At 37.7% G+C, this 19,186-nt stretch overlaps 2 protein-coding genes and 1 pseudogene across 3 annotated transcripts; 2 read left to right on the top strand and 1 right to left on the bottom strand.

Annotated features, from left to right (window-relative positions):
• Positions 1-843: 843 nt before the first annotated feature.
• Positions 844-8,487, top strand: LOC144664696 (adhesion G protein-coupled receptor L4-like). Its single transcript, XM_078525893.1, has 16 exons — positions 844-939; positions 1,083-1,287; positions 1,623-1,730; positions 2,044-2,131; positions 2,470-2,560; positions 2,643-2,695; positions 3,006-3,132; positions 3,263-3,366; positions 3,726-3,828; positions 4,233-4,383; positions 4,482-4,566; positions 6,288-6,354; positions 6,627-6,709; positions 7,124-7,244; positions 7,537-7,578; positions 8,097-8,487. The coding sequence occupies exons 1-16, from the start codon at positions 910-912 to the stop codon at positions 8,253-8,255; spliced, it is 1,617 nt and encodes a 538-aa protein (XP_078382019.1). The 5' UTR covers positions 844-909; the 3' UTR covers positions 8,256-8,487.
• A 6,527-nt stretch (positions 8,488-15,014) lies between these two features.
• On the top strand, positions 15,015-15,931 carry LOC144665109 (uncharacterized; the record flags this gene model as incomplete). The annotated part of the gene is made up of 2 exons (XM_078526283.1): positions 15,015-15,327; positions 15,522-15,931. Coding segments are annotated over exons 1-2 (630 nt in total), but the record flags the coding sequence as incomplete, so codon positions are not given.
• Position 15,932: 1 nt separating this feature from the next.
• On the bottom strand, positions 15,933-18,463 carry LOC144665108 (uncharacterized; annotated as a pseudogene). Its single transcript, XR_013572890.1, has 4 exons — positions 18,053-18,463; positions 17,044-17,915; positions 16,635-16,754; positions 15,933-16,352 (listed from the first exon to the last, which is right to left on the bottom strand). The product of XR_013572890.1 is annotated as an uncharacterized LOC144665108 (transcript).
• Between the last annotated feature and the right edge of the window lie 723 nt (positions 18,464-19,186).

Raw genomic sequence — 19,186 nt, 5'->3', positions numbered from 1 at the left:
GAGAAGAAAGAGTATTTGATAAAGTGGATGCTTTTTTTTTGAATAGTTTGTGGGTTGTCATCATCCTTATCGCAATCACCATTACAATTAACGACATCACCAGCAGTAGCAACAATAATAACAGCATCAGCGCCAGTCTTAACCACCACATCATTATCATCTCTATTAACGACATCAGCAGCAGCAACAAAAACAACAACAATACCGGCAACATCAGCGGCAACTATATTAGCCACATGGTCAGTATTATCATCGTCATCAACAACATCAGCAGCAGTAGCAGCAGAAGCAACATCAGAAGTATCAGCTACATCAGCAGCGACAACAATACCAACAACAACGGTGGCAGCTTCATCAACAACATCGTCATCGTTATCACCAATGGCAGTTTTAGTAACATCATCGACATCATCGGTGTTTCAATTGTCAACACTGGCATCAACGACATCGCCCAAAGCAACAAAAAAGGAATTGGTATTTATAGTGTAGCTATTGTTTTAAATGTGGACCCTCCTCTAGCGATCTTTTCATTTATAATAATTTTGATAAACTCAAAAAGGCACAAACTTTACAATTCGAGGATGAACATCTATCAAAATACATAGTACAATGTAACTAAATTTAAATACATGAATGGGTGGGTGAGTTTAGTGTTATAAGCTCACGCAAGAATATTGCAGACAAATAATCAGACAACTAACTGATCAAATGACTCATTTAAGAAGTAACTCTAAAAATTTCTTCAAAGCTTTCCCTTTACATGTAAATATCAGTCTTTCAAAGACGGAAACCGGACCCTTGACGCTTGTTTATGAGTAATTATTAATGAATCAACATAAACAGAACATCAACCAGACTTTCATCATTTATCCGTCCTAGGCAAAGAAATTCATTTATACATTGGACAAAATGGATGCCACAAAGAAATCTTCCTTACAGGTATATGGCAAACATTGTGATTAATGGCATATGTGACTGTGTTTATACTGTAAGAGCTGGTAGTCTGCTGACACTTTTAAGTGACATTTAAATGTCAAATTGGAAAGAAAAGGCTCATAGATTTTCTAACCGTGTATTTACAGGAGGCTGTCATTTTGTTCCAAAACGTCACTGAGCAGTATAAGAAAATGAATAGCCATGAAGCGCAACTTGATACGGCAGCAAAAAAAGAACGAAGAGAATATATCTTTCAGACAGCAGTTGCCTTTGAGAAATTCGTCCTCTACTACGGCCATTACCACCTTAACGGATCAGCGCTTCAAATAAATATCACAAACAGTAAGCTCTGTAAGTGAAAACTGTTTTCTTATATTTTGGAGGAACAACAATAGGTTCTACCATGGCCATCGATATTATCTCTTTGATTTCTCTCAAAATTAATATTTTTTTATTGTAATGGCATATTGTAAATTACTTTATTTTAATCTGTAGACGGTGCATGATGTAGTATATGGTTGTCGGTAAAGAAATAAATTCAAAAAGTATTGAAAGTAGTTAGTGTATATGATGTTAAAGAAATCAGATGAAAACGCCAGACTCTAGGTGAAAGTTTTTACTGTAGTATGGCTTTGTAGACAACTCTGAGGCTTAAAGCATCGATTTTCTTTCATCTTCTTTTACAGCTCTGCGTATTCAGCGACACTTCCGCCAAAATACGAGCGAATTCCATCTCGAGGAACCAGGAAGACAAGCCTCCATCAAGGTTCCTTCAATCAATTTCGACAGTAATGGTTTGTATAAACAAAATAATTCATTTTTTTAAAAACCCAGCTAGCCCACGTATTCACACTTTCTCATGAAAATTAGGAACACCCTGATCTTTATTTTCAGAGTTAATTAACTAATTTGATACAGCCGCTTTGTGGCTTTAGCTATGACATAGTCAGTGAAGTACTTTGGTTGTCTTACTGGTTCTCTCTACATTTTGTTGTTGTTTTTGTTGTTGTTGTTTCAAGCGCTGAATAATTTAAACGGACAACACTAACAATACACTACGTTATGACATTTCATTACTATTATTTTTATCTTTTTGTTTCATACTAGGATCTGTAATAGTTGGTATTTTATACAAGGATCTCCATGAACTATTTGTAACAAATCCATACAACGGCGATGGAACTGAGAAAAGCAGGTAAGTAATCGAGAACTCGATATAATTTTGCAACATATTTTTTTGCCGTTTGATTATGTGCCTACCCTTTCGCATAAACTGATCCAAGGCTTAACATGAGGGTAAACTATTCTCGGTTTCAGGGGACTGTTACAATGTTTACCCGAAACAAAAAAAGAACTTAGCTGTACCCTGAAATACACTTGGGATTAATCCTTTTCATTGTGGACATGTAGTGATCGTTACAATTCCCCCTAACTGAATTGTCTTAAGATCGGGCAAGTAAATAGTAACCAGTAGTAACCAGGACTATAGCAGCCAGCAGCTAAGTATATTCCTTTTCTTCGTATTCTATTTAGGCGACTCAACAACATTTTAATGGCAGCTACAATGTATCCCAAGCCAAAACAATTGCAGCAGAATGTTGTGCTGAGGTTTAGGAACATAAAGGTAAAAATAAGGCAGCAAATAATTTTCGTCTTACGTTAATTACATTTTATTCTGTTTTAACAGTGACTAAATCTGTTTTCAGGCTACTGCTGAAAAGAGACACTGCGTGTTTTGGAACGGCTTGAGCCAAACAAAGTAAGCTTCAGGGTAAAATAATTAATCGTCTTGGAAGAGGTTCGTGAAAAGCTTTCTTTTTTACGTTATTCTCAAAAAATGAAGAAAAATTAACAAGCTATCTGGAAGATTACATATTAAATAATTACGTCATACAAACGCCATAAGATGGTTGGTAACGCTGGCTCAGCACTCGATCTTGCGAAATATCGTCTCCGGTGATATTCCGCGCGATTACGGCGAATAAGTGTAAGTACATACATACTTTTTTATCTGGAGATAATAACTTTCTAGTTAAGATTTTCTCTTTTGACATTATGCCCTCTTTTAGTCCGGACGGGTGGTCAAACGAAGGATGCCATGTAGTGACATCAAAGAGCAACTCAGAAGAGACCGAGTGTAGCTGCAACCACTTGACCCACTTCGCTGTTTTATTCGACTATGGCGATAGTTCAGAGGTGATTTAAGTAACGATTCATTACCAAAGATAGCTAATATGTAGGGTAGCAAGACATATGTATTTTGCACGCATGATGCAATAATGTACACGACTCATTAATACTACTTATCATATATACTGCTTAACAGATCGCAGAGACGGAAGAGAAGATACTGAAAATCATCACGTATGTGGGATTGGCTCTTTCTATCATGGGAATAATTCTTACGGTCATTTCTTACCTTCTTCTCAGGTAAGTTGCTGAAAAAGTTTCTTTCTATTGACAAATACAGAGTACGCTCAACTGCTTGGCAATTTTCTATGATGGAAAATATTCGTAATTCAAATACTCTACATTCATTAAGGAAAACACTTGCATAGATTCCTTCTAACTTATCTCAAAAGTCACACAAGTGTTCGAATTTTGCCAAATTGTACGTAACGGGCGTTTTCGTTTAATTCATCACCTTTCTTTCTCGGTGTCATTCACTCATCTTAAGCTATGTTTGAAAATATGATAAATGATGACAGTTAGCCTTAGCCTGCAGTTATCAGTGTTTGTCTTTTGCTATTTTGTAAGTTGTTTGTTATTGTTGTGTTTGTTTTTATCAGCGATGTTCATCAGCCTCTCTCTCAAATAAGAGTGAGTCTCGCTGGATCTCTTGGAGCTGGACAAATCATCTTCCTTGCTGGAATAAATGCCACAGGAAACACGGTAAGGGAACTCTCAAGATTACATTCGATTTTATTTTATTTTATTTGCGAATGTTTCATTGGGGCGCACGTGCTTATCTCAACCCGGTTTCTTTTCCACCCTTAATATCTATTTTGAGCAGCATGATATCTCATGAGTTAAAACGGTTCAATGTCACACCCGACATTGACTAGTAGCATATTTATCATGAATCACGTGAAACTAACGTTTTTCCAATAATGAAAACTCTGCTACGAAAAATGTCAAAATAAACATAATGACTATCGACCCTATCTCAGACATCAGTAGACGACGCCTATGGGCAATAGCTCTTCAACTGAAATATGAGAGAGGGTTAATTTATCTTCGGGGAAGTGACGGCTTTAATAATAATAAACATCACATACTTTCCTACTTCTTCACAGGGAGCTTGTGTTACAGTAGCGGCTCTTATGCAGTACTTCCTGATGGCAGCTTTCTGTTGGATGCTCGTAGAGGGAATTTACCTTTACCTTCTTGTTGTCCAAGTTTACAACATAGGCAATAAAATGAAAATCTACCATACATTGTCATGGGGTAAGTCCAAGTACATTTTTTTAAATTTCAATTAAACCTTTGCAAACGACACCATAATTGGATTTAAAAAAAAGGCCTTATTTATTTTTTCTCGGCAGGTTTCCCAGCTGTCATGGTGGCCATGTCGCTGAGTATTGCTGCAGCTGGAAAAGATGGAATCCAGAGTTTTGTCAGTGATGAACAGTAAGAATATAACCACGATCCATGTTGTTTTTTCTTCTTCCTTTGTAACTCATCTGGTTACCCCGAGAATCGTGATTTCATGAATTGACCCGCGAACAAACTAGGTCCCATCTAAATATCACGTGATAGTTTGCAAGAGGCAGCATTCAACTTTCAATTTAAATTTGCTCAAGCAAGTTGTTTCGTTTGAGGTCTGACAAGAGTCGTTTTTGAGTCTAATGCTTGCGTGCGCTTTGCGCATGCGCATTAGACTCTTTGTTATATGAAAAAAGCTGTTAGCAATCCCAAGGGAATGGTTCGGGATCGATAATCGTTCGCTGTAATGTAGAAAACAATGATCAGCTGCAAGAACGGACTCCGTACGGACACGCACGATTAGTTTCAATTAAAAACAGCCAATCAGCGACACGTGTTCCCACGCATAATTAAAAGTTCTTTCTCAAGTCACGATTATTCAACACTTGAACAGGACGTAATAATTTTCCAGTTAAGACATTTGTAAGCTTTTTGTGAAAATAAATCTTCGTTTTCAGTTCAGTTAAGCACTTGTGTTTTCGTCTTGCTTAAAAAGCAAGACGTCTTTGAGAAAAAATATTTCGACGGCGACTCGCGTTTATTTACACAATGCGACCAAATATTTATTTTGTTTTAAAAAATAGAAAACTTTACCTCGTATTTTGTATTTAAGTTATTCGAAGTTTGACCATTTTTTTCTTTACAGTGCAAACAAAAACCTTCAAAAATAAAAGATGTACATGGATAAATGTAAATCAAGTTACGCGACTAAATCAAAATGCGTTTGTTTGGCCGCTTTGCAGTATTACACTGCCCCGGCCTTTGCCATACACTGAAATCGAATTTCATGCTTTTACGACTCTCAGAGATCTTAAGTTCTTCTTACAGCTAGAAAAATCATAAAATGGTTACATTGATATGGAAGTGATGATTCGCGAAATTTGTACATCATGATAAACAGTCTTCGCTCCTGTGTATGGTAGCTCGATAATAATTGCCTAGTTTCCAGCGTTCAAAAGATCATCACTATATTGACGTGAGCATTTACACCCGTTTTTAGGAAAATCTGTCACTAAGTGCTTACAGTACAATGGAGTAGCAGTCACTATTTCAAGTGCTTTTATTGCAAAATCTGTTTCAAGAGTCATCATCAAAATGGTGAAAAATCTGAAAGAAAACGATGTGAAGTTCTTCAACCCTTGTTGTAATGAACATGCTCTTTGTAAATCGTCACGCAATCTTGTCCAAATGTTTAATCGTTTCTGCTTTTACGGACAATACGGAAGAAGTAACATCAACTCCTGTTCATACTTTAAATTTTGTGAAGCATATAACATTTATGACTGTTTCGTTTTCATCCATAATCATCCACGATGCCCCTAGCTTGCTATAAGCATTTTAAATTAAACTCCCGAACACAAACCTCTAACCAATTTTAACCGGCTTACGAAAACCGCGCAATCTGTATCACTATGCCATACGGCATTAGACTCATGTCACCCTTGGTGACCTATTTTTTATATTTTCCTATGCCTTGGTCGACTGTTATCAATAGCCGGCAAACTTGGAACCGCATTTTACCTGGAAATTCCGTCATTTTCACTAAATCTTCGCCACCTAGCATTTTAGTAGCATTTTCGATAATTTTGTTTTTATATTTTTGTTTCTGTTGTTTAGTTTTGTTTCTAATTTGTTCTTGTTTTAAGTTGCTGGATTTCTTCGGCCAACAATTTGATCTGGATATTTGTTGCCTTTGTGGTGATGATTGAAGTTGTAAGTAAAAGGCTTTTCAGTCAGTTTCAATTTATTGGCTTGCACATTCTTAGTTCTCCTTATTTATAAATTGTTATAGCCTTAATTTCTGAGCGCGCTTATTGGACACAAAAAAAACGAGGTACAAAATCAGAGAACGAGTATCTGGATAATATACCCCTTTCGATGTGACCGTACACTTTATAGAGGGATGTAAAGCAAACAGACAAACAAAGTCAAACTTTTAGGCCTTACTTATTTCTATTTTGTATTTTTGTTTGTTTATTTTCAAGATAAACTTGCTGTTACTTGTGCGAGTTATAAAGGAAATGACTACAATGCAGTCTACGGGGGAAACTAACATTCAACAGATACGGTAAGAATAAAAGTTAAACGAATAAAACAGTTTATCCAATTTTTTTTTTTTTAAAAAAGTGTGCCAACGAGATGTATAATGTAAAATAATAATAATAATCAGAAATAGTTAAACAAATCGATTGTAACACATGGCAATCTTTCGATTGACAAGTCTGTGGCGCTTACATTCTGGATCAGATTAGAATTTAAAAAATGTTGTTTATGGTGGGGTTAGAAAAATCGGAGGCTGTCGCGCAAAAAAAAAAAAAAAAACTCAAGAAGGGGAACCAGTAACGACCCGGCCACAATGCTAGAAGGGAGTACATTCCTGGTCCTTATTGAATATATACCATGTTTAACACTTTGTCGTAGCCGTAGTATTAAAACAATACTTATTATTGACCTATTTTCAATACTGTTGTGTTTCTTGCAGACTTAGTATCAAAGCATGCGTGCTGTTTCTTCCCCTGCTGGGTGCCACGTGGTTGTTTGGTCTTCTGTCACCATTACACAAAGCTTTCGTGTACATTTTCACGATTCTCAACTCCATTCAGGTTAGGTTTTTTGAGCCCCTAAGGCATTTAATAATATTTGATAATCAATGACTTTCTCTTAAACGAAGTTGTGTTTATGATGCAACTTGTTGTTATACCGAAAACTTACAAAGGCTGAACTGTTGCGGTCTCGAGAAGGAGATCTCAAAAGGTTCTCAATTAACAGTTATTACCATTAGAAAGGCAAGACATATTTTAAAACAAAATTCAAAACCCAGGTCGAAGTTTAGTAATTTATTCCTTTGATATTTCCTATTTTACAAAACGTTTTTTTCTATATCTCGTTTTACAGGGTTTTCTGATTTTCCTCCTGCATTGTGTGAGAAACAGTCAGGTAAGAGCAAACTGAATTTCATTTATGAAGGTTCAGTTCTTTGTTTCTGTAATTTAATCTTTATTGTCTTCATTGCGGCAGAATAATTACTACTTCATAATTTTGAACTTGTTAAAACTCCCCATCTTGGATAAAAGATCTCATAACATCGCACTGGAATTGAAAGCTTCTTGGGCAAAAAAAAAAAAAAAATAAAATAATTTTCTTAGAGAGCTCTCTCCTCGGCAAGTTAAACTTTTGGTAAAACTTTACCAAACAGCGGGATGAGTCGGTTACAGAAGCCCTTGCCACTCGGAAAGATAATAAATATTTTGTTGTAGTACGTATACACTCTAACCGGTATATAAGTAGCTTATTGGTGCTATAAGACTTCATTCTGCCTTTAGTTTGGAAAAAAGTTTGTTGGGGGGGGGGGGGGGAATTATTCAAGTATGCTCAAACTTGATGCAGTGCAATTTGGCAAAAAAAGTTCCAAAAATAACTTGTTTTAATAATTTTAATATTATTTTCACCTCCAGATTAGGGAGCGGTTCAAAAGAAGGGTTACCGCGGTTTTTCCAGCTGCAACAGATGGGAAATCAGCCAAGAAAACTTCTCGCGTTGATCAAAGTGATGTCGACGGAGTGAAGATAATTGAAGTTCAGCCAAGCAATGCTAGTGTAATCGAATTGAAGTAACGGTAGACTAAAGGATCGGGTGGCAGCTTACGCAAGACCTCGTGTGACTGGCTCACTACTCCTCGAACAGAGAAATAGAACAAAAGAACAATAGAACAATAAACGAGAACAATTTCTCCACAATAGCAGCAGCTATACTAGAAGACAGGTAGAATTGCATGCTTACGAAAGCTGTTGCAGAAATACTAGCCTTTGATTATAACGCATTTGTACATTTAACTTATTCTTGCTAGCTTTTAGAGGGTCGCCTGACCTTCAAAGCGCGTAACCCTCAGTCCAGGGTCTCCCTGGCCCAAAAGCTAACTTCGTGATTTCTCATATAAACGATTCGCAGCCATTTATAATTCTAAAGACATGCATGGAAAGTTATCTCCGTGCCCGGGGTTGCTTGGAGTGGAGGGTTACCCTCTTACCAAGGACAAATTTTCTCCTTATAAACAGGCCCTTGTGAAAATATTCGTACACGCACGGAAGTGTTTTTTGTAGCTACTAGCAATTTATGTAGTAAGTTTTACAAGCAGCTACTAGATGTCGCTTCGAATTTTAAAAAAAATACGTCTGACAAATCTCGAGACAAATGTTACATAAACTATTTACATGGCAGTTAGTCTACGATTTTCGCTACACTGTAAAGTAAGGCAATATCTACGAGTCCCAAAAAGAGCAAAACCAAAACAGGCATTCATATAATATACAACTTTTTCTTGTTTTGTGAAGTTAACTATGATGAGTAACACTATTTTACCAGGGTGGCTGACTGCAGAACCACTTTCCAGTGGCTACAACCAAACTTTCACCAATTGGCTACTTCATGTGTTGCATAAGAAGGCTCTATCTAATTACAGAGACAAGAAAAGCAAGGCTGACACTACGTAGAAATGAAAAAACCTTAACGGGACAACGACATGATAGAGTCCAAACTGAAAGTCAAAAATGCAAACTCTGGACAGCTGTTTCGACCTGATTGGGTCTCTTCAGCAGAGTGTATGCCGCACAGAATAGAACAACCAGCGCAAAGACAGTTGTCTATAAAGTGCTCGTGGTAATGACAATCCGGATGGGCTCAAATTCAAACACTCGCCCATTGATCACAGCCGCGTGACTATTACTCAATAGGTCAAGAATTCGAAATATCATGTCGTTGTCTCGATAAGGAAAGTGAGAATAGACAGAACTATCCTTACACTGAAAACATGGACAAAACCATGTGAAAAACAACACTGCAAACATGGACAAAACCATGTGAAAACAGTGAAAATGTACAGCATATCGGATCTAAAAGATCTACGGTCCAAATAAAACTAAAAGTGACAATAGAAGGCAAGGGACCGCGGACGAAAATGCTGCTGTGTACGTAGGAGCTGGCGACAGCTCTAATCAGCCAAAAATAAAAATACAGAGACAAGAAAAGCAAGGCTGACACTACGTAGAAATGAAAAAATATATGCATATATTATAATTGTAATTAAGAGTTTAACTGGCTGAAGTCCCTGGGCAAATCCTTTAAAGAAGTGATATAATTTACGATCGTCTGAATTTGCTTCGTCACAGCTGAAACCCAGAACGTAAACGTAACATACTATACTCATCATTCAATATTAAAAACAAAACTGTAAACATTTGTTTTTTTTTTACCCTCCTGTTAGTCCTATAATAGTACCAATAATTAAAGCAACAGCGCTAAATAATCATGATGATATGAATGAAAGTTCATCATTCAAAATAGCTTTGATTTTCTAAGTAATTTCGGACTGCGAACGAGTGGTAAAGGAAATGCCAACAAACATCAGACCTTCTGATGTTTGTTTATCCGGCGTCCTTTTGCCTTTTGACGCGCTTCAGTTTTGTTTTATTTACCTCTTTGGAGCCACGGTTGCCTTATGGCTAGCGTGCTGCACTCCGGATTGAGCGTTCCTGGTTCGTGCCCTGGGGACCGTCTCTCGAAAGCCCCGAAAACTTTAGGGGCCCGTAAAGCCATTTTAAATTATCTGTATTTTAAAAACAGATAAGCGTATAGTCCTGAAACTTTGTATGAAGGAAACCTCTGTGCATATGAAAAATATCATGGAATTAAACAGCTCTGTAATTATAAGGTTTGAGATTTTGGTACGGCTTTTCGGGTGCGGAAACTTTTCGGGACCTTCGAGAAACGGCCCCCCTGGACGGGGTCATTGCGCTGTGTACTTTGGCGAGACACTTTACTCTCATAGTGCCTCTCTCCACCCAGATGTATAAATTGGTACCGGCGAATTAATGCTGGGTGGTAACCTTGCAATGGACTAGCATCACATTCATACGTGGGGGGAGGGGAAGGAGTAGTAATACTCCCAATCGCTTAATGCTACGGAAAGTGGAATGAGCTCCGGTGGTATGCGCCACTTGGCTGCAAAATATGGGGTCTTTTATTTTTTGTCGCTTTATAGCTATATGTCAATGTCAATCGTAAATGCTACCTATAAAAAAAAAATAAACAAAATACTACGTTTTCTTGCGGGCAGGAAAAAGCTGCCACCTTAAGTCGAGACGCTTCCACCTACAATTGCAAACTGCTTTTAAGCTTTATTACGACAAAATTGTTAAAGGACTGAACGGGGAAGCAAATTCCCAGTCTTCCCAGCTAGATGAAGAGGAATTACCGAAACTTTAAGAAAAATCCAGGCGGCGAAGTAAATGTAAGTTTGTCTTCGTCGAGCGAAACTCGCTCAGTCGAATTCCAGGTATATTCCAAACTGCCAGTTCAGTTAACAGCACAATTAATTTAAACACTTCTAAATGACGACTATTTCTTTGCTGAAGATAGAATTTGTAATTTCCTTTTCGAGCAAAGATTGCTTTGAGTAATTTTTCGGTTGTCTGCCGAGTTTTGTCAACTTTTAACCTGGTTTACAATCAGAAATAAACGCCGACTCACAAGTCGCGACAGTGTTCAAGATATCGCTTACTGTTTTTGATTCCTGAACTAAATGCCCTCTGAAATGATTATAATAGTAATAGAGTTGATGTTCTTGGGCGTAAATATGTTTTTTGTCCTTCTCAGAGCTCATTTTAACCCTCGCCTGCGGCTCGGGCTAAAATGAGCCTGAGTCGGGCCAAAAACATATTTACGCCCGCGAACATCAACTCTATTGTTATTATAAAGGTACGCAAGACATACAGACCAATACGAAACAAAGTTAAGGTAGATACCCTGACGAACTAAAGTCAACGATAGTCAATGTCGTTGTAGTCGCGACACCCGCAGAAAGGGAGTCATAATTTATATAAAATCCAGTCGATGAGCTGTAGCCGGCCTTAGTACGCATTTTGCGCGGTACAGCAAAAACCTGCTAGTATGAACCTAACATTTAAAAACCTCTTAGGCTAAAATTTGGTTTAATTAACTAAAAACTTCAAAACAGTTTCTTATTTTCTAAAATTGATTAAAAATGCTTACTTTTGGGAAAATAAATTTGGTCAAGGCTTTCCTATACATGCATACAATTTTATGTTCTGAATGGTTAGCGCTTCCTTTTTTTACTTTAACACTTGTTTGGTACGCAAGTTTTTTACAGATAATAGGCCAAACATCACTTAAAGTTTTTATTAGCGACAAAGTAAATATTTTCCTCAGAAAAAAAAAAAACCTTAATAGCCTTCATGTGTTGACTATCATCTGTGCAAGAACCTGATTAGGCTAACCTGGAAGAAATAGATTCTTACTTCCGGGTTGTTACTGTATCTTGACTCTATTTTAAGCCATTCGACAACAAGCGTTTTAAAAACTTTTCCGATTGCACTTTTGGTGTTGTCATTTACTAACCACTGGAACCGATCCTCATTGAATGGCGTGAGTACGTCGTCAACAGGTGAAAAGGAAGTATTACTAATTTGTCTGCTGTAAGTTTCAAAACAAGCTTAAAAAAATGCAAAACAAATCGACAAATTTTTCGCAATTTGAACTGATAACGTCATCTGTTTGATATTTTCAAAAATTCGGCTGAAAACCATCCATGTTTATTGACTGCTAACATTTGATGTATATACACGATCTTTTTAACTTTTGCACACAAGATTAAGGCGACATCAGCCTCAAAACTGGCTGGTGCTGGGTTATTTTAAGTATCACATTTATGCGACGGTCAAGTCAGACGCATAACACAACAGTTTTCAAAGGCAAAATAAAGATGTCGCTCGTTCAGGAAATCTACGGAGTGGATTTTCCTGTAAGTTGTTGTGAGTAAACTTCAACTGTTTGGCAGCTTTTTGGAGTAATTGCAAACAAATTCACCGTGGCATTTTAAAAATAATCGCATTTTGTTAAAAACGAAGGCTTCCGAAAATTGCTTATAACTTAAACAAATCGCGTTTGATCGCTATAAAACTTATCATTTTATATAATTTAAGGATTTTTCTTTCAGATTCTCAAAAATCTAAGCAATCGCGTCAGATTTTCACGTCTTAAAACGTGCTTAAAAAGGGAACTGTCAACCTCATAAATACCCGCGGGCCACCTTAATGCAACGCAGACATAAAGCTGCCCACTAAGCTACATAATTTATTATTTTAGTACTTTTGTTCGCTAAAAGGTTTAAATAGTGTTTAAAAACAAAGTTATATTCTGGATATCTATCAATCTATCCAGACAAAAGAAACTGTATAAACCTCTCGGCAATACTGGAAAAAAGTTTGGACCGACTCACAGCCAATATATAAAGTTGGTTTGGCTAAATGTGTTGCTGGCAAGGACCTGTATCCGGGTTAATGGAATAGAAATTCAATATGACAATGAGAACCGTCTTTGTAATCGCTATGTTGCGTGAGTATAAACTTCATTATCAGTATAAACTTCTATTTTTAAAAGTTACGATTAACAACGTAAACGGTATAGAAAAAATTCTACACTGGAAAGGAAAGTTGTTCTTTTAAAGGAAAGATTTCTTTTTTTCCTTGAATGTCGTATCCGGAAAAATAACACGAACTTGTTTTGTCGTTTTTTTTTTTTTTTCGTGCGGCTCTCCACTCAACATAAAAATCGTGGTACTGACTGCTCCCAATTTATTTGTCTTTCACGAGTCAGCAAGAATTTTTTGTCCTTTTTTACAAATTCGTGTTATAAATGTTATGTTCATTTTCGTACGTGACTTCTTTGTGGAGTTGTTTTATTGCTCAAACACCTGTTTTGTAAACTCAATTGGGAATTTTAAAATTACAACTTTCTTATGGCATGAAAACATTTAGGCAAATATATTGCATAAATTCTAACAACGGAGTGAGTTTCGGTAAACAGCTCTTATCGAGAACACGGTAATAACAAAGTCGATTTTTGAGTCTAATGCTTGCGTGCGCTTTGCGCATGCGCATTAGACTCTTTGTTATATGAAAAAAGCTGTTAGCAATCCCAAGGGAATGGTTCGGGATCGATAATCGTTCGCTGTAATGTAGAAAACAATGATCAGCTGCAAGAACGGACTCCGTACGGACACGCACGATTAGTTTCAATTAAAAACAGCCAATCAGCGACACGTGTTCCCGCGCATAATTAAAAGTTCTTTCTCAAGTCACGATTATTCAACACTTGAACAGGACGAAATAATTTTCCAGTTAAGACATTTGTAAGCTTTTTGTGAAAATAAATCTTCGTTTTCAGTTCAGTTAAGCACTTGTGTTTTCGTCTTGCTTAAAAAGCAAGACGTCTTTGAGAAAAAAATATTTCGACGGCGACTCGCGTTTATTTACACAATGCGACCAAATATTTATTTTGTTTTAAAAAATAGAAAACTTTACCTCGGTTTTTGTATTTAAGTCATTCAAATTTTGACCAATTTTTTCTTTACAGTGCAAACAAAAACCTTCAAAAATAAAAGATGTACATGGATAAATGTAAATCAAGTTACGCGACTAAATCAAAATGCGTTTGTTTGGCCGCTTTGCAGTATTACACTGTCCCGGCCTTTGCCATACACTGAAATCGAATTTCATGCTTTTACGACTCTCAGAGATCTTAAGTTCTTCTTACAGCTAGAAAAATCATAAAATGGTTACATTGATATGGAAGTGATGATTCGCGAAATTTGTACATCATGATAAACAGTCTTCGCTCCTGTGTATGGTAGCTCGATAATAATTGCCTAGTTTCCAGCGTTCAAAAGGTCATCACTATATTGACGTGAGCATTTACACCCGTTTTTAGGAAAATCTGTCACTAAGTGCTTACAGTACAATGGAGTAGCAGTCACTATTTCAAGTGCTTTTATTGCAAAATCTGTTTCAAGAGTCATCATCAAAATGGTGAAAAATCTGAAAGAAAACGATGTGAAGTTCTTCAACCCTTGTTGTAATGAACATGCTCTTTGTAAATCGTCACGCAATCTTGTCCAAATGTTTAATCGTTTCTGCTTTTACGGACAATACGGAAAAAGTAACATCAACTCCTGTTCATACTTTAAATTTTGTGAAGCATATAACATTTATGACTGTTTCGTTTTCATCCATAATCATCCACGATGCCCCTAGCTTGCTATAAGCATTTTAAATTAAACTCCCGAACACAAACCTCTAACCAATTTTAACCGGCTTACGAAAACCGCGCAATCTGTATCACTATGCCATACGGCATTAGACTCATGTCACCCTTGGTGACCTATTTTTTGTTTGTTATTTTTAGTCAATTGTACGCGTTTAAATAATCATTACAGTCAACTCTCGTTATAGCGGACACGCTCGGGGCGTCGTTTAGTGTCCGTTATAGACCCATTTCAGAAGTGACGTCACGTCACGTGACTTTGCGAACTGGAGGACAACCATATGTAAACATTTCTAGGAAACTCGCGTAGCGACTGCCAAACAAGTGTAAATATTCGAAGTTTTCTCGCCATGGTTAACTTCTGTGCTGTATTTGGCTGCTCAAATCGTTCAAATCGAGACAAGGATCGAAGTTATTATCGTCTTCCAGCTTTAATTACGCGATCGAACGAGAGAAAGCAAGCGTTGAGCAGGGAACGTCGAGCAACTTGGCTGGCGAGGATACGAAGGGAAGATCTTTCTTCAAATCAAGGCGAATTCGTAAGAGTTTGCAGCGACCATTTTATAACAGGTATGAAAATAATAATTTTCAAAGCTCAGAGAAAGCAGATGGCCGATAAATAAGATTGGCTAAAGTATCTTTGTGACTCTAGCTGCATTCAAACTTACTGAGTTCATCGATGTTTCATGTTGCTGTTGTCGAGATACAGCTACATGTTTAAGATTAGCCTAGACAATTAAACAAAACTCTACTTTATTTCTTAGGCAAACCTTCATCGATCTACGATAAAAACAACCCGGACTGGGCTCCAAGTCAAAACCTTGGACACGATTACCAAAAAGTGACACCAGAAAGCCAGGAGAGATACAATCGAACCCAAGAGAGGAATGAGAAAAGGAGGAGGAGTGAGAGTGCCTTTGCATTGCTGGAACTGTCTAAGCCATCAACAACTGAAGAACAAGCAAACACTTACATCGATGGATCAAACTGCAAAGCTTGTCAGACCGATATCACAGCTGAGTATTTTACAGAAACCTTGGAAAATGCTGCGAGACTGGAGAAGGAAAATGCCTCCCTAAAAGAAAAGTTGAAACTGAACTCCTTATGTAAGGACTCATTTGAAGAGGATAATGAGAAGGTTCTGTTTTATACCGGTTTGCCAAATTGGATGCTGTTGATTTTCCTTTGCAACGCTTTTGGCACTCAGGGCAGTACCAAGTCTTAGATTTCGGAACTGCTTTCAACCTAAGGCAATCTAAGTGGAACCACTGATAAGGACACAGTTCATTATCGCAGCCAACCATTTGACCATGTTCTCCCTTTCTACAATAACAAAATTGTGGCTCATCACTTCCTTCCTCTGTAGAGGTACTTGCAGCCATAGCTGGAATGTGTGTTGAAGGTGGTGGGGGTCTTGAATACCATCGGCCAATCAGCTCGGGCAAAATTCCACGCACAAAAAATTCTTTTACTTTTGGGACATTTTGGTTCCAAAAAGTTTTGTCAGGGAAGATTCTCTCAATAAACAAGCCATTTTGTGTCCAAACAACAAAATCAATGTACTTCAAAGTTGAGCACAGGAGCTGCAGCTGAACCTATTACATAATTAAAACAAAAGAGCATACAAAATTACAGATCAGTTTATTTTGAATGAAATGAACAATTACTAGCAAATGTATTGAAGTAATAATAACAACACGATTTATAATAATAATAATAATAATAATAATAATAATAATAATAATAATAATAATAATAATAATAATAACTTAATTTAAGTGTCAAAACCTTCTAGCCTGCTATAAAAGCCGACTAATCGACGCGAGAGACCAAAATTAAAAATTACAACTAGAAATATAGTTTTTGGTGAAATTTACCTGGTAATAGTACTGGTGACTCCTCTTGAGCTGATGTCCACCTGTAGGTGTTTGCTCTAGGCAGAAATTCTTGTCTTTGGTCGCAGTGGCAATGTCATCATTTTTGTGGCAAAAAGGACACTACAAAAAATTTGAAATACAAGACTCTTCAGTCACACAGAACATACATGCATACTGATGATAGACTTTATTTCCTCTCGAATTTTAGAGTAGCTTTTAATATAATATTTATATTGTAGCTAATATCTTCGAGAAAAATAATAATAATAATAATAATAATATAAAAAAGTGTAAATGTAAAATGCAAAATGTGAAAAAAATATATTAAATGTAACAGAAAGTTCTTATATGAGTCACAGTTTTACATATACTAGATTTAATGGTTATCACAGAAAAAATATATTTTTACCTTGATTTCACAAGCACCAGCACCACAGCATTTGCAATGTACCAGTCCATCTGGAGATGCTCCCAGGTAAGGGTGATCTGTACTGAGGAAGAGGCCCGAATCTGTTACGCTGAAGTTATCATGCCGTTCTTTCTGGTATTTACAGTAAGCTTCCCTTGCGGTCCGCTCATGTTGACAACCCCATTTGGTTGCCTCAGTGTTGAATCGAGCCATTTCTGGATGACATATGCCCATCACCAATGAGTAATCCGTCCTGTTCTCATGCGAAACCAGAGTCTAGAGTTTGCCTGGTCTCTTGTCTTTTCCTCAACCAGCTGTTGTTGTTTCTTTGTCACTGTTAGATTGCTGAGTACTTCTTCTGCTTTGTAAATAGAGTTGGGTAGTCTGCATCAGCAAGGCTACTGTCAAATAGGTTTACAAAAATTTCAGGTAGTTCCGGGCTCAGGGATTTAGGAATGTAGGCATCAGAGTGGGCAGGAATAAGAGATAGAAGTGCAGGTTTAGAATTACATTTTTTGATGTTGTTGAGAAAGTCTTTCAGTTCAGTGTCTGATGGAGCTGGAACAGATGATTCTTTGACTGTGTTAGATGTTGTGGTTGGGATCTCACCAAACTGAATGTCTTTAACTCTGGCATATGGTACGGATTTTACGGCAGAAGGAAGGACCCAATAGGCTTTTTTATCTGTAACTGTCAGAGAATCCCTTTTTTTTACAACCAGCTTCGATCGCCCATAGGAGTGAGGCAACATGGGAACAGCTCTCGCCAAGGCCAGCCATGCAATCACAGTGTGCAGAAAGTACTTTGCCTGACTTTTTACAGACAACCCAGGGAGTCAGTGGCTTCTCGGACATCCTTTGTGAATGGTTAACCTAAAAATTAAAACATTACGTTACCAACTATAATCGAGCCGCGATCGATGCGAACCTAAGCTTAAACCAACACATATAATTTTCATGTGATGAGGTAAAATTTTCGAGCACGTTTGCAGACAATTAATAAGCCTTACCTTGCCGATCAGGAGACGATTTTCGCCAAATTTCCTACTAAAAACTTCTCGAACCCATCCGTTGGCGAAGTTCTGGTAACAGTCCAGACTTTTATAATTCATCAGCTGTTCTTTGGTGTAAGGGCTTGCACTGAACAGAAGGTACATTCCGACATGAATGTAGGTCACGTTTGGCCAAGTATCGAAGTCATCAAGCCACTCTTTTCGTGGAATCTCGTACGGGTCTTGTCCGTTTATGTCATTTAACTTTGCAGCGTATCGCTCTCGGCATTCTTTCTGTTTTAAACTATCGAAATAGCCCGGCAAAAAACCTCGCGTGCCCGTGCCTTTGACCGCCATGTTGTCAAAACAAACACAAGGTTGTCCTCCAGTTCGCAAAGTCACGTGACGTGACGTCACGTCTGAAATGGGTCTATAGTGAGAGTCCGTAATAGCGGGAGTCATTTCCAGTCAAACCTTATTCCCCGGGGATCAGGATTTTGTCCGTAATAGCGAGTGTCCGCAAGGCGATAGTTGACTGTAGTGGAAGCCAAAAAAAAAAAAGTATTTTCGCAATGACTAGAGATTTACCAAACTATGATGTTCTCATTATGTTCTGCTTTTCTCATGTATCATGGCACTGAAGCTGAATTAAATTGTTTAAATATGCTATCATGTTTTAACATCTTGTTGTTAGCAATAGGAGAAGCCACGAGCCAAGCGGCCCACACTGCCGGATCTTATCCCGGTTTCCGTAGCATTAAGCGGCTAGGAAAAATTTCTACTCCCCCCCCCCCTGAATGGGATTCTAGTCCATTGCAGGGTCCCCCCCAGCATTATGTCGCCGGTACCCATTTATACACCTGGGTGGAGAGAGACACTATGAGAGTAAAGTGTCTTGCCCAAGAACACAACACAAGTGACCCCGACCGGGGCTCGAACTCGGACCGCTCGATCCGGAGTCCAGCGCACTAACTATTAGGCCACCGCGCCTCCCAAGAGCAACTACAGTATTGTGCAAAAGTAATGCAAACGAATTTCGACGAATTTCCTGGCTTTTCGGAGCTTTTCGAAGAAATTTCGCTCGCAGCGATATTTATTCGAAAATTTAGCGAATTATCGTGACACCTATTGTTTGGAACGGCGCGAAATGTT

The sequence above is a fragment of the Oculina patagonica genome, chromosome 9 (genome assembly GCF_052425735.1).
Source record: "Oculina patagonica isolate OP01 chromosome 9, crgOcupat, whole genome shotgun sequence".
Lineage (NCBI taxonomy): Eukaryota > Metazoa > Cnidaria > Anthozoa > Scleractinia > Oculinidae > Oculina > Oculina patagonica.
The sequence above is the reverse complement of the archived record's forward strand: the minus strand, read 5'-3'. Positions and strand labels throughout refer to the sequence as shown.